General features: G+C 45.8%; 3 protein-coding genes across 3 annotated transcripts; 1 reads left to right on the top strand and 2 right to left on the bottom strand.

Annotated features, from left to right (window-relative positions):
- Positions 1 to 50: 50 nt before the first annotated feature.
- F5Y00DRAFT_237304 (MCM-domain-containing protein) lies at positions 51 to 3,380 on the top strand. Its single transcript, XM_048007791.1, has 3 exons — positions 51 to 317; positions 380 to 2,960; positions 3,017 to 3,380. Exons 1-3 carry the CDS (start codon positions 245 to 247, stop codon positions 3,048 to 3,050), a joined length of 2,688 nt encoding a protein of 895 aa, XP_047864912.1. The 5' UTR covers positions 51 to 244; the 3' UTR covers positions 3,051 to 3,380.
- Positions 3,381 to 4,184: 804 nt separating this feature from the next.
- Positions 4,185 to 6,001, bottom strand: F5Y00DRAFT_79471 (Bromodomain-containing protein). The gene is made up of 3 exons (XM_048014154.1): positions 5,614 to 6,001; positions 4,692 to 5,554; positions 4,185 to 4,622 (listed from the first exon to the last, which is right to left on the bottom strand). The coding sequence occupies exons 1-3, from the start codon at positions 5,727 to 5,729 to the stop codon at positions 4,309 to 4,311; spliced, it is 1,293 nt and encodes a 430-aa protein (XP_047864911.1). The 5' UTR covers positions 5,730 to 6,001; the 3' UTR covers positions 4,185 to 4,308.
- Positions 6,002 to 9,800: 3,799 nt separating this feature from the next.
- Positions 9,801 to 11,345, bottom strand: F5Y00DRAFT_262139 (P-loop containing nucleoside triphosphate hydrolase protein; the record flags this gene model as incomplete). The annotated part of the gene is made up of 6 exons (XM_048011334.1): positions 9,801 to 10,127; positions 10,177 to 10,499; positions 10,560 to 10,811; positions 10,911 to 10,963; positions 11,025 to 11,235; positions 11,288 to 11,345. 6 exons carry the CDS (start codon positions 11,343 to 11,345, stop codon positions 9,801 to 9,803), a joined length of 1,224 nt encoding a protein of 407 aa, XP_047864910.1.
- Between the last annotated feature and the right edge of the window lie 3,984 nt (positions 11,346 to 15,329).

Genomic DNA, 15,329 nt, shown 5'->3' with positions numbered 1-15,329 from the left:
CGAAAAGCGCGTTTACAGACGCGACATGGATTTTTTTACTTCCCCTCTACCCCTTATCCTAAACAACCTGAACTACATAGCAACTCAACCTAGATCTTCAACCTTTCCCCCCCACCTATGCCACATCGCTCCATACTCAACCACTAAAAACCAAGAACCATCGTGGCATCAGGCTATATTTATAATTGCTGTAATTTACTATACTTTCCCGCTAAGTCAGAAGATACGAAAAAGTTAAGGCATCATGGATAGTTTCATGCTTCGAGATGAAGCGGCCAAGGAGCGTATTCGCTTGGCCGAGGAGTTTCTCGATCCTCGTAAGTTAGCTGCCAAATAACGCCAGCATTAGCATAGTACTAACGAATATTTTCGTCGACAGATGACCAGCATGCGAGGAGTTACAGATCCGATATCATTTTAATGCTTCAGAAGAACCAGAGGCGGTTAGTCGTCAATTTAGACCACGTTCGTGACCACAACACAGAACTAGCAGACGGCTTATTATTCGATCCTTTTGACTACACCCTGGCCTTTAATCATGCGCTTAAGGAGATCGTAAAAACTATCCCTCAAGCACGACCCGATCAGACCGACCCAGATGTCTTATACTACTGCGCTTGGGCAGGCAGCTTTGGTCTAAATGCTTGCAATCCGAGAACGCTATCATCAAACCACCTAAACCATATGGTATCGATCGAAGGCATCGTCACAAGATGCTCGCTCATCAGACCAAAGGTTGTGAAGAGTGTGCATTACAATGAGAAGAAGAATATTTTCCACTTCCGTGAATATCGTGACCAGACTATGACCAATGGTGTGACTACATCAAGTGTCTATCCCCAGGAAGATGAGGAGGGTAACCCACTCCTAACAGAGTACGGATTCTGCACATATAGGGATCATCAGACAATTTCCATACAGGAAATGCCCGAGAGAGCTCCCGCCGGCCAACTCCCCCGTGGCGTGGACGTCATTTTAGATGATGACCTGGTTGACAAGGCGAAACCCGGTGACAGGGTCCAACTTGTCGGTATTTTCCGGACACTGGGAAACCGAAACACAAATCACAATAGTGCACTCTTCAAGACAATAATCCTAGCAAATAACATTGTCCTCCTCTCGTCCAAAGCAAGCGGCGGTGTCGCGACAGCAACAATTACCGACACCGACATCCGTAATATCAACAAGGTTGCCAAGAAAAAGAATCTTTTTGAGCTTCTATCGCAGTCACTAGCGCCCAGTATCTTCGGTCATGACTATATCAAGAAAGCGATATTGCTCATGTTACTAGGTGGTATGGAGAAGAATTTGGAGAATGGTACGCATCTGAGAGGTGACATCAACATTCTCATGGTCGGTGACCCTTCAACGGCCAAGTCTCAACTTTTGCGCTTCGTGCTCAATACTGCGCCGTTGGCCATCGCAACAACCGGTCGTGGTTCGTCGGGCGTCGGTCTAACGGCGGCTGTCACATCTGACAAGGAAACCGGTGAAAGGAGACTGGAAGCCGGTGCTATGGTTATGGCAGACAGAGGTGTTGTTTGTATTGATGAGTTTGACAAGATGTCAGATATCGATCGAGTTGCTATCCACGAAGTTATGGAACAGCAAACGGTCACCATTGCCAAAGCCGGTATTCATACATCGCTCAATGCCCGCTGTAGTGTCATTGCAGCCGCGAATCCTATATTCGGTCAATACGATACTCACAAAGATCCCCACAAGAACATCGCTCTCCCGGATTCCCTGCTATCGCGTTTCGATCTCCTGTTCGTCGTTACGGATGATATCGAAGACACCCGAGATCGCCAAGTTTCCGAGCACGTCTTACGTATGCATCGCTATCGGCAGCCTGGTACTGATGAGGGTGCTCCTGTTCGCGAAAATGCCCAACAAGCCCTTAGTGTTGCACTACAAAGTCAAGACGCCACTCAAAAGCCTACAGAAGTATATGAGAAATACGACGCGATGCTGCACGCGGGTGTTACTCTTACTACCGGTCGTGGCGCCAATAAGAAGCGAGAAGTTCTCAGCATTCCGTTCATGAAGAAGTATATCCAGTACGCAAAAACGAGAGTCAAGCCTGTACTAACGCAGGACGCTTCGGAGCGTATCGCGGAAATATATGTCGGACTACGCAACGACGAGATGGAGGGCAACCAAAGGAGGACATCTCCTCTGACCGTCCGTACATTAGAGACGCTGATCCGTTTGGCAACCGCGCACGCCAAGTCACGACTCTCGAACCGAGTAGAAGAACGAGATGCGTTGGCAGCCGAGGCTATCCTTCGTTTTGCCCTATTCAAGGAGGTGGTTGAGGATGAGTCGAAACGAAAGCGCAGACGTACTCAACGGCTTGAGTCAGACTCGTCAGACGAGGACAGCGACGATGATGACGGTGATCGTGATACCAGCTATAAGGGATCGACGGCTCGCAGTAGGACTACCCCGTCAACCCGCACGACTGGCCGTAGTCAACCGTCTACCAACGGCAGCCGCCGCCCTAACGGCACGAATGCCAGTAAGACTCCAGGTACTCCTGCACGAGTAAACGATGACGACGACGAAGACGAAGATCTTTATAACGCCACGCCACGACGTTCTAACAGAACCGGTCCCGCATCCTCCTCAAACGCACCCGCAACATCCCAAGTCTCATTCGCCTCCTCCGTACCGGCGTCGCAACTCGAGACGCAGGAAGAAGACACGCAAGAAGATGCAGAGCTAGCCGCCGGTGCAGCCGAGCTCAATATCGAAGTGCCGATCACCCCCGAGAGGCTAGCGACGTTCCGGACGGCGCTTGGACAGCTTCTCAACACGGACCTATTCGAAGACGACTCGGCCAACGTAGCTCAGGTCATCGAAGCTGTCAACAAACGCATCGGAGGGAAAGAAGCCGCTTTCTCAAGAGAGGAGGCTGTTAAGGCGCTTAAGAAGATGGATGATGCGAATCAAATCATGTAAGTGACTTCTCCTTTCGGAGTCGGGGTGTATCAATACTAACGTAAGGGCATAGGTACACGGACGGTGATTTGGTATACAAGATCTAAGGTACGACGAATACGGCGCGAGAGACATGGTTACGACCTTGAAATGGTTGATTTATGGGGTTTGATGAGTTATGAAGGCCGACGAGTTTGGTGGTCACCATGATGTATCACGATCTTAGCATCCCCCATTGTTACATCCTTGCTGGCGGATGAAGCCTGCCATGGTATTCCAATACGAGCACAGGCTAGGTAATCCACTTATTAAATGGATAGTTATAGAGTATTACGAAGAGACTTAAAAGAGGGTTATGTAATTTGATGAGCCACGCTGTTAATGGATATTAATTCGGACTGTTCGAATATGTTATACCAATAAATACCTAGGCTCGATATTAGGTTCTAAATGAAAGGGCATTTTATGGTGATTCTTTATACTAGTTATGGTATCCGAATCGTCGGGAAATCGACCCATTAAATGCTTTGAAGGCAGCAGTTTTGAGGTTTCAGTCCGTATCTTGGCTAAGAGCCGTATTACGGACAAAGTTTATAGCTACCTACCTAACCTAAGGTACCCAATACACTAACTAACAGGCAGCTTACAATCAGGAACCTTTACACATTTAGGGATGACTTCTGGTTTAACCAATACTACCTTAGGTACCAAAGCACCTAGGTCCTTAAATTCAACCTCTCCCAACACCCCTTATAAAGAGTCATAACTTGGAGATATACCTTATACAGTGTTGGTAACAGCTTAACCTAAACGATTAACAATCACACGTTATACGGTCTAGCATCCATAAGACAAACACAATCACAGGTGAAAACGACCTACATCTCAAAGAAATCAAATCAAATCCATTTCGCAAGGAACCAGTCCGATATCAAGAATCCCCGAGATTACTGCCGTGCTATCTATCCCTGAAACAAAGGGGGGCAAGTATGGTTCTCTCCCTCTTCCCCGTAGAGACGCCAGGCAAACGAAAAAATGACAACAAATGTACTAGTGCTAAGACCGCATCTAGCCCGCAAATGCATATGCGTCGCAATGCCTCTATAACAGGCCATTAAGAGATCGACTAAACGATCCAGGACTCAGGGTGCTTCATCTCACGCCTGGTTGCACGAATATGTGCCGATTATGCTATAACAATGTAACCTTTCTGCATAGACTCCAAACCCGTCCATCCAAGTAAACTGGTCCATCCGTGCGTAAAGGTCAAGTCGTACGAGTGTATCTGGGCAATAGCCAAACTACCACGTAACGGAAAAAAAAGAAACTCCCCACCAGACGGCGGACGCACTAAGAGGCTTCGCACTAAGAGGCTTTATCGCCCAGCATCTTCGCAATCTCCTTGGGCATATCCGCAAACTTCTCCTCGAACGTCTTCTCAAACTTCTCACAGTTAGCCCACATTGGAGAGCCTCGTTCGTGGTAGGCGTAGCAATTGATGAAGATCTGACGGATGTCTGCTGCGAACTGCTGCTCGTCCTGGTACTCTTTGCGGTCCATCTTGCTTTTGATCGTGGTAAGATCCATAGGCACCTTGATCTTTGTCAGATAATCCGGTACGCCATCTTCGACAGGGCGGACGGGTTCACGGAAAGGACCGACCAGGCGAGTCCAGAAGCCTATTGAGTCTATGTTAATATGAAATGACCAATGTCGGATGTGAGTGATTTATGAGGTAGATAACTTACCAGGTCCAGATAACATCTTACCCAAGAGTCGCTCGCAGAACCATAGCTTATCTTCCGTTGAGTATTGCGAAAGGTCAGCACTCAGGCTAGATCGCTTAAACTTAACAGGCTTGGGCGTAGGGAGTGATGCTCTCGAGGCGGGTTTCTTAGACCCGACCTTTCTTTCACCAGATGTCAGTCTGTTCGAGGCCACATCCGAGTGACGATGTTTCTGTGGTTTGGTGTATATATCGTCTTCACTATCTTCTGGGTCTAGATAGTGGACATTCTTCTTCTGGGCCTGGCTGGCAGGGGGCAGGACGGGATTAACCTGTATGACTGGCGAAGAATTTAGATGGCTCATTGCGATTACGAGCTCACTGAGTACCTCTTGAGGCAAAGACTTAGTAAATTCTTGCCTAGATTCTGAGGATCTTATGTACTCTGCAGCCCAGTTAAGAAGGAGCGTACGAATAGAGGAGCCCTCTGGAGCGTCTTTCCACGCCTTGACAAGGAGAGGTGTAGCGGGAATGTGCTGCGTGACACGTCTGCATTCGGCCATAGCTTCGAGGGCTTCGTCGCAGAGACCTTCAATACCTAGTTCGTTTCCCAGCCCCCAAGAAGCAATCAGAATTTCATATCCAGGGAGAGAATCGGGGTCGGGGAAGAGACTTCCGGTGTATAAGAAGTTCTGGACGAAGCCAAAGACTTCAGGGGTAGCTTGGGGAAGTTTGACGATATGCTCAAGCCCAGCGTCTTCCCCTCGTTTGTTGGCAAAGTGGATGCGAAAGTAGGAGGACTTAGCGCAAAGGAAGTCCTTCTGGATTCCAAAGGGGACCTCATCTTCACCAACGAGGATGACCACGAAGATGACATGGGGTTGCCTTGATGATACAGAGGTGAGTAATGACAGTAAATATATTGGATAAGAGTATTGACTTACAACCAAGAGAATTTGGTAGGGAGGACAACATTTACTGCAGTATCGACTACAGCGTCCGCTCCTCCACTTACAACCTCGCTTACAACCTCTGCCATTGGTTCAGGTTCCGACGCCATGATTTCACCCCTATGTCAACTAGAGGTTAGATGGGAAATGGTTTTAATGATCGAATAAGTTCCTCAGAAGTGATGGTTTCTGTTGATGCCGATGAAGGAAAGACACCGGAAAGGTGTAATAGGTTAGACGTAAAATGCGAGACAATTAAAAGTTCTGATGAAGAATGAAGCTTCAAGACCGATGCAATAGTTGCATTAGGAATAAATTAATTCGTCAAGTTCAAGTTCAAGTTCGGGTTGAAGGTGCGACGCGGGGTTCTTTAATAAGATGCAAAACGACAATTGCAGAAGGAACGTACCTATAATAAGTGAGTCAGTTGTCAGTTGAAACCCGGATATCCATAATTAATCATTGATCATCTATTTCCTTGGGCAGGTACTCACTCGGACTTCTAATATTCACTTCATGAGATTCATCAGATTCATCAGATCCGGAGCAGACAAGTGCCAAGCCACAGCTTCACTCAAGCGCTAAAACTTTACGCCACAGCTAATCGCGCTTTGGTCGCGACTTCTTCTTCGCTGTATGTAGACTTTTACAGTACAGCAATGCTGTTTTTAAGAAACTTTACGGGGAGTAAATTGATTTAAAGATTGTACACATTCAATTTCAATTCCCCATAGCATTGTTAAAATGGAAGGCGGAAACGGATTGACCGAGTCTTGTTGATGATGAGTTCCGGCGTGATGTTAAGCTTCGCAGCTGCCGTCAAGAAAAATGCAGATGGGAAACTCCAAGTCAGTGTGTCAGGGGTGACACCAGGTGCGGGTACGTATTGTACCTAACAATACAAATGAGCCTCCACCTAGCCACAGAAACCTTAAGCTCTAATACATGCTTATGTAACCAACCATACGCTGCACAGTTATCAGTTACTGCTACTACGCGTACAGCGGTTATCTACCAATTCACACACATATTACTACAACATACACTTCAATCATAGTTACACCAGATGATCTCAACTTTATTGTCGTACTAAGCGTTGAATTATCATTGACGCGTCTTCAGATATTGAAACATACATATATTATACCTACCTTCTTATATGTACGTAACAGTCGACTTAAACTTATATAATTCATTACGTTCAATTGTCTCTTTTCCTATAGCCTACTGTTGTGAATGTAATCAATATGTTATATGAAGTTGACAATGCTATAACTCATGTTTTATATATATATATATAACGGTTGACTCCTTGATATTCATTTAGCTTAATCAACTCAAAAGACTACCTTATTTATTTGAATCTAAACATGTAACTACCTAACAACTATGTCAGCAACTTATGCTGTCGGACCTTCCAACGTTTAGCTAAGACCAACTTCTTTCAACCACTTAGATACCTACCTACGTATGTTGCACAAAGCATTCACTAATATTAGTAAGAATTTAGGACTCAAGCTTGGGCCATATAACATCAACTCCGCAAATATATGCTTCCTACATAGTGAATTAATCATAGTAGCCAATATCTAGCTTACGTTTAGTCTCCAGAGCTTTTCATACACTCATACATAGTGATATCATCCTCTCTTTTCAACCCTTCCCAAAAGCATCAGGGAATCGTGAATCATATCGGGTGTTCGCGAGGCTTGACAGGAAAACACAGCTGGAGGGTGCATCCGTTCACCCATGGGTTCCCACTCCAATCTCTATGAAGTTCGCGGACTATCGGTTATCCATTGACCAACGAGCGTCCGCGTTTTGATCCGTGACAACATGCTGTCCAGTCGCTCTTCATAAGGTTCCCATGTGAAGACCTGCCTAATCTCATTCGCCTCGATAGGTAAACAAACCCAAGAGGTTCTGTCCCTTGCGTATCCCCTTGTTATTCACTCTCCGGGATTGGCTCAGATCATGCGATTGCATTTATCGGGTTGCTGTGGAACAAGAGCTACCGAACTGGATCAGATGTTGGTGTGGCCATACGAGTGAGCTATCATTTTGTTCTTTATATGTTTGCGAAGCATGTCAAGTTAAAAGAAGCAGGACGCTGTGGGTCGGTTGCATCCCGTCCGTTGGAGCGAATGTAACCACCGTAGCGGTAGTTGCACAGTATACAGTCGTTCTCATTCAGGCGCTTACAGGTCGCATATTTGCCGGACCTTACATATTATGTATGTACCTGGAAGATAACTCTCTTAAATGAGCTTTGATGAAGCTGCCTACACCTACTCATCTCGGAAGCTTACTACACCGCGTAAATAAAGAGGACGCGATGATGCCCCGAATCGTATCACAATCGAATCAAACCATCAAGATATGTACATCGAGACTCCTTGCTCATCTCCTGCAAGGAGGGTTCGCTCCAACGTAATCTTCATATGCTGGCTTATACTCAGCAATGATTAATTTCTTACCTATGAACTTCTCGTAAATGAGGCTATATCATACCGGTCATCATATTTACGGCATCTCAGGCAGACAAAGTTTCTAACCAGAGTTGAGTTTTGCGTGCTGATTATGGGCGGGTATGGATACGGTAACAGGTTAGACCCCTACAACTCTCATCGTGATGATTGCCTCTTACTATAGCGCAGCAGACAGACTAGAGTCCTAGGAGTAACGGCACAACATTCCGAGATATTGTGGAAGGTCCTCCCGAACTCTCACACCGGTGAGTCTAAAGTCAGGCCGGCTGCAGGCGGTGCATACCCGGTTGCATTCCCGCTGCAAGTTATTCTCATGGAACCAGGTTCGCTGATGAAGAGCACCGCGGCATGCATATCCAGTGGTCCTTTCTCCGCACTCGACCCCAACATCTGAAATCTGATAATCTCGCCAAGGCCCCTCGAACAGTCTATAAGCCTTGCCGAAAGTAAGAATACTAGGTCGCAAGCGTTCGGTAGAGTCGATCCGTATAGCAGGGAATATAGTTATACCTTACTACTCTAATATAATCGCTTGTTAAGTATATTTCGCGAAATTCAATGGTGTGAAATGAACCGCTTCGGTTAGCTTATGCCCTGCAGGAACTTGCTCATCTATCAAGACACAGCTTTGTCGTACTCGCTAGCTGCCTTCGCGGATGCATGTCAGCAATAGACATTTGCGGCTGAATACTTATTCGCACGACTATCTCTTAGGTCAATGGAACCATCGATCGGGCGGGTTACAGTTACATGCTTACCTTCTCACGGGTATAAAGCCAGGAATCTGGGAGTGATATTGAGACAGATTGTATGCGGTAGCGTTTAATATAACAACTGGAAAAGCAAGCTTGGGGGCCAGAAACACGTCCCAAATTATCAACACTTCTGTTCATAGCGGATCACGGCGGTCATTCTATGGGACCCCCGTTGGTAGGACCACTGGATCGTGTTGCGATAGTGCAATGTAACGGTCTTTGGCCTTCTCTACTGCAACCTAGTGCCGCGACCGGCTAAAAAATCAGCTACAGCAGGACCCTGATGAATTGGAACGCCGCCCACACTTCGTTGTAATGGACATGGCTCCATGATCGTTTCATCTCTGACGCCATTCATGCCAGAATAATGAATCGAATAAATATGGTAAATATGGTTAGCTGGATATTATATGGTGTTGAAGTAGTTCGACACGATACTGACACTGACAGGCGTGTTCCTATCAATAAAAATTTCTCCATTGGTGTCGGATATCATGTAACTCGTAAGTATGTACCATTTGGCCAGTTCCACGTCCCACCACGAGAAGGTAACGTTAGCATGTGAAAAGATTTAGGTACCATGGCGTCAGTTTGTACAATTTTTCTACTTCTTTCCGATAAGGGTAGTCCGGCAGCTCCGAAATCAATGAGAATGGCCGACAGGATGGAATTGGGCCGTGAAAGACCGAGGTGTGGAGTGGCGGTGGCCGACTGTCGAGGCTAGAGCATTAAGGAGCCGACATTTGGCCGACGTTTCATGGTGAGTTCTTTACTGATGTTGAGCCGCAGTGGAGTTCGCAAAGGGGGTACGCTGATGTTACCCATGGTGTTTTTAGAGGGATTTATCGACTGTATCGTGAACGTGACTGGCTCACACTTATACTTCACATTCATAACAGACCAGACCCAGGCCATTAAGGGCCCATAAATATGGATATTAGCTGGAGCCGTTCCCCTCATCCCCGGCAAGATCCGAACCCAAATGGAGCGTAGTCTCTTCTAAATCTCCGGGTTGGTGTTCTGATCCGTCTTCAGTCTGGCCATCATCGTCTTCTGCCTGTCCAAGAAGAATGTCCTCACTTCCCTGCCATTGAGGGGGCATGCTTGGCATTTCTAATTCATCGTCGTCTTCCCAGCCATAATCTTCGCCTTCACTATCTGCAACCTCGAAATCGGTTTGACCTAATTTTCGCTTATGTCGCGAAGTTGGGGACAGAGGCAAGGATGCCTGGCTCTCATCCAGGCCGATACCAACAAGCCCGTCCTAGGCGGGTCAATATTTCAAGCTAGTTGTGGGGCATGAGTTGACTTACGCTCTGGACACGAAAGCCAAAAACCTGACTGAGGCCCCCCGGGGTCGTCTTGCCATTCAATTTCTGAATACCAACAAAGTGGACGTCATGGACCGCGTTATTCTCCATTATCCAATCCCTAAATAGAACTAGCCGAGTAGCAATTCCCTGCTCCCAAGTACCAGCATTAATAGCGGGGATGAGAGTAGCGCCGCGCTCAAATTGCATTCGAGTAGCGCACTGGGACAAAATTACGATGCAAATATCCCTCGTGGCGGAAAGTTTCTGAAGTGTCGAAATCAAGAACTGAAGGAGCTGCAACCTTCTGGCCGAAGGTCCTGGTCCTGTGCATTATGTGAGCAAGCAACCCGAGATAAGGTTATGATATTTCTGCGTAGCATTACCTTTTTGAGCCTGTCGGATCTCGGAGTTTTTAGGGAACGCGTAGTTCACCAGGCTTGACAGGGTATCGATTACGACGAGGGACGTGTTGTTAGGAATCGCATTTGCTGTAGGTTTGCATAGTAGGCCGATAAGATGTGCCAGAGTCGGTACTTGGAAATGAACAAAATTATCCAATTGATCTGCTGTTAATGATGTCGAAACAGAAGTGATCATATCATGAAGTCTACGGGAGGATACCGGATGAAATCCATCTGTGAGATGAATTAACGACTCCGGAAAACATAACCCATATTAAACGACAATTAATGTATAATAGAGGGCTGAACGAATATGGATAAAGCAACACGAACCTACCCAAACAACCTTCTCGCCCTGTCGTAAGACATTTGCAGCGAGCTGGGTTCTATATCTGACGTTTAGAGAAGATGCGACAACAGTTATATCATTTTGAGAGGCGCTCATACCCGAGGGAAGTCTTTCCAGATCCTGGAGGGCCCCATATCTCTATGACTTGGCCTTTCTGCAGGCCGCCAGGACGAGGAACGACGCTGCTACTCTCACTGATGACATCATTGAGGGCTTGGTCAAGAGGCTCAATATTTGTCGGTAAGAATCGTTGAGGATCAGTCCCCAGATCCTCTAGTGCCTGGGCCGCAGAAACAGTTGGCAACCGATCTAGGTCCGGTTAGCACAAGTATAAAGACATATGATGGCATACTATTCTTACGAGTCGAAGTTAGATCGAAACTAGATATATCTTGGCCGTGGATGGACGGATAGTCCATTTTAGACTCTGGGGGTAAGCGAAAGAAGGGGTAAATTAATGGGTCGCTGCATAGAATAATTTAAATTAGGCAAGTCAATATATTTCTTTGACCTTTTTCAAGAATCAGGCGGTAAGAAGTTTGTTACTGGGGTTGGAGATTGGAGATTGGAGATTGGGGTTGAGTTTCCAAATCTTAGCAGGGTTTGAGCCTCACTGTGACGAGCAGCCGCGACCTGCAGATCAACCGCTGATCATCTTAACGTCCCTGAAGGAACTGTCGGCATTGGTGCACGTGACGTGGGGTCCATTAATTACTGATTGTACTTACGTACCTACGTACCTACTTCATTAAATGTGCGTATAAATTCCGATATTCTAGGCACCAATTTATACCTAATTCTTGAGAGATGCATTGTCCAGTTGTGTATTGCTTAGTTGGATTCGTCATGCATTGTTTTGATCAAGGAAACCCGAGTCCACCAGCAGTGTCGATCAGCCACATGACGGTAGCGGTGTTGATTAGTTCGAAGCTAACAAGCTTGAAGAGGGAGTTCTATTCACAAATGGATATAAGCTATAAATGCGCGGAAATTATCTCAACCCTAATAGCATACCTGGCTGACTTGGATCGGTCCTACATATCGAACCACATAGGTAGTTGGTGCTTGGTGCTTGAGGCTACTTTCTTAACAATATCAGCAATGAGGCATTCCTAGCGCATCTTATACCATAGCTTAGGTACCCAGGTAGTTCTAGCCCAATCCTGAACGAGTCCTAGGCTACCTACAATTATTAATTACCTAAATTACCCCCCACGAAAAGCCATCTACTATTAACAACTTAAGAGATTTAGCTACCGTGACTACTTCAAATAATACTTTTGTACAATTCACTATAATCGTGGAACAATCCGAGTCGCAACAATAACTACCCCTTAGGTAGCTGACGGGTAAGGAGGGCATAAGCCTATGTATCACTACCTATCTACGGATTAAAGGAAGTTGAGACGATATATGTGGCTCGTCTCGACCTTGTTTGCTTCGCGCAACCGAATAGAGAAGTCAAGTAAACCTAGACACTGAAAACGAAAGAGATAACCTAAACCGGTCTCGAGTAGGAGGTGACTTTCTTTCTTTTCTTTTCGCATTGATGAAGCTAGTCGATCCTCAATGCGGAGAGCGCACAACGGATCTCTATTGGTTCGCGTACCTAACCTTCATGGTTACGCTATCAAGGCTATCTCCAGATCGCAGGCAGGGGATTGATGCAGGTACGTGTCGTGTCGGGGAAAAGTTTCAACTCGGACCGGTTCCTGGAGTCTGGGCCTATTGAACGCCACAGTCCGGGGTCCCAGGAAGTCAGCTTCCTTCGGAAACATGGAACGGCACTCCTATCTCTCCTGAGCCGGTAGTGTATGATAAGGCGAATAAAATGCCTCTCGAAGCAAGACAATAGTCACCCCGTAATGATCGTACCTTTTTCTCTCAGAAAGCCACATAAAGCTACAGGTAGTATCCGAATAATCTATGCTGTATGCTGTATGCTGTCGTAACCGAATTTAGGGGATATACTGGACTTTATGATGTACCCGAATACACGAGTCAAAGGGGCTCATCTCGGCTTAATGGCTAGCGGAGCATGCCATAGCGTATATCGGACTAGTTCGGAGCGACCGAGAGCAGAAGAAAAAACCGGGGAACGATTTACCCGCGGGTAATCCCAGTCCACGATCAAGAAAAAGATGGATCTAAGGAGGTGAAACCCCCACCGAAAACCCGCACAAGCCTCATGATACCACTGCCGCCCCACGCGAGTTGTAAGAATTCCGCAAATCTGGTTTGGCACAAGTGGCCTTTTGAAATGCCTCCGCTAGCATCTAATTATGTATTATCTAATCGATGAACTGAGGTATTGTGGTGGGGTACATATCCATCGTCAAGCAAGGTCGTATTATTGCTTGCTTTAAGGATTGGGAATCCTGGCTAGCTCGTTGATAAGACATTCAAGACGAGACGATTCTGTGTCGGTATTCTCGGTTACTACATACGTAAGCATCACGCACCATCAGGTTCGCATTGAGGCACAGTGTACTGGATGCTACCGGCCTGACTCGTAGGTTACTTGGTGTTCTCGTATGTATGCATATATGTTGGCTGGTGATACATATTCAACGAGTCGAGGACGAGTCTTTCTCCGCCCCACGATATAGCTAAGGGCCGACTCAAACATCAGAGGGTGGCCCGATTGACAGGAAACTCGTTCGGCGGTTGATTAATCTTGCCTTGCCAAGACATCGCGGGACCCTATGTGCGTTTGCTACCATTCACTTTATATTCTATTCTAGAATGTACTCCGGAATATGCAACGGGAATTAAGCTGCGGAGAGAGTTGTTGCGGAGAAGCGCCGCTCTCCGCCTTTCTATATTACGTATGCGTAGATGAGTCTTCTGTGGGAAAGGCAGGGAGCTCTGTTATCACTTATGAAGCAAGCTCTACGTAGGAAGAGAATCTCTAAGAATCCCCTCTTACGCCTAAATGAGCTGTTTGTACATAGGTAGTAGGTTAGGTAGTTGACCATGGCATCCATTGTTATGCATTGGTATGGTTACATACCTAGTATTACTGTATTTATCATTTGAGCTGCTATACCTGTGGGAATGTTGGCCTATGATGCGATCATGCTATTTGATTGCTAGAATTCCTTTGGACGGGTCCCTGCGTTAAACATTTAAGGACCTGATCTTCACTTTAAAATGCTGTTTACTCCTTGCAGCATAGATGATATGATGTCTGTGTGTAGGAGGTATATAACTGTTTGCTAACCCTTAGTTAATTAATTATCTCCTAGTTATGTATAGGTATAATAAACATGTTAATTATTATCGTGATGTCTGTTCCAGATTTCAAATTAACTTGGCAACAGCAAGGCTCGTTTGCGCAATTAAGATGGACAAAGAGGTGCTTTTCGGTATGCTTTTCTGGGAAATGAGAACATTGTCTAGACCTTAAAGCCTTAAGCCTAATAAAGTATCTACTTAGTTTATCTGTGGATCTACAACCCCGGATCAGTGGAAAGTTTAAGTATTAAGTATCTTTGTGGGGAAACACGCCTGTGTAACGAATTAAGTATTTATACTGTGCGTATCTTGCGTATCTTGATGGTTTACGTGCATGTGAGTTGCTCATTTTAGTACATGAGATGGTTTGTCTCATACGTAACTCCTCATGTTTACAATGTCAATATCAGGCCCCTTGGAATTTACGAGCAAAGCCATAGTCATTAAATTAATTATTGGAAGTTGAAGCTACTGTATATTCCCCAGGATAAAGTGGGTTTGACCTCGACGCTACTCTCGCCTTTCCCCGGACTTACTCCTATGTCTACGCATTATTACGTATAGCTGCATACAAACTTAATGGGTTGTTGGGACCACATGAGAATAATAAAAAGCTTCACTAACATTTGCCAGTCTTGGTGTAATACACTAATCTTGGGTGGGCTGAAAGAAGACGTAGCAATCGGTCTGTCGTTAGAGATAAATGACATGTCGAGTGACAATTAGACGCGAACCCGCCCATGAGCAAAGGACGGTAATGAATCTTTCGATATTAATATACGCGTAAGGCGACCAACTGATGAGCTATGTTCTATTTTATACCTCTTTCAGACGTATTCTACGACGCATAGCACACATCCAATTTTATGCCTTGTTTAAGGTGGAATCGACTCATCACATGATACACAGTAAAAGGTGTAGAAAGCCTTGCTGCCTTCTTCTTTATTCATACGGACCCCCACGTTTCGAGAAAAGCTTGGCATAGGCTGGGCTTTCGGTAAACTGGCACGAGGATTCAAACTTCAATTACATCAATATTCTGCTCCTTACCGAGAGATGCCGTAGGAGAAAACCTGCTTCCTTCATCGACATCTTTCTTCCATGCCAGTAGTATTACCGAGACTTGGGGATTATTAACTGTGCGATCACGTTCATATTACCTAGTT

The sequence above is a fragment of the Daldinia vernicosa genome (genome assembly GCF_022497035.1).
Source record: "Daldinia vernicosa strain CBS 139.73 unplaced genomic scaffold F5Y00scaffold_23, whole genome shotgun sequence".
Classification (NCBI taxonomy): domain Eukaryota; kingdom Fungi; phylum Ascomycota; class Sordariomycetes; order Xylariales; family Hypoxylaceae; genus Daldinia; species Daldinia vernicosa.
Note: the sequence above shows the minus strand (reverse complement) of the source record. Positions and strands in the feature narration are given on the sequence as shown.

Coding starts and splice junctions, on each gene's coding strand:
- F5Y00DRAFT_237304 (XM_048007791.1), top strand. CDS start 245: ATGGATAGTTTCATGCTTCGAGATGAAGCGGCCAAGGAGCGTATTCGC. Junction 318..379: donor CGAGGAGTTTCTCGATCCTC/GTAAGTTAGCTG, acceptor TTTCGTCGACAG/ATGACCAGCATGCGAGGAGT. Junction 2,961..3,016: donor GATGATGCGAATCAAATCAT/GTAAGTGACTTC, acceptor GTAAGGGCATAG/GTACACGGACGGTGATTTGG.
- F5Y00DRAFT_79471 (XM_048014154.1), bottom strand. CDS start 5,729: ATGGCGTCGGAACCTGAACCAATGGCAGAGGTTGTAAGCGAGGTTGTA. Junction 5,555..5,613: donor CCTACCAAATTCTCTTGGTT/GTAAGTCAATAC, acceptor TGTATCATCAAG/GCAACCCCATGTCATCTTCG. Junction 4,623..4,691: donor TAAGATGTTATCTGGACCTG/GTAAGTTATCTA, acceptor TAGACTCAATAG/GCTTCTGGACTCGCCTGGTC.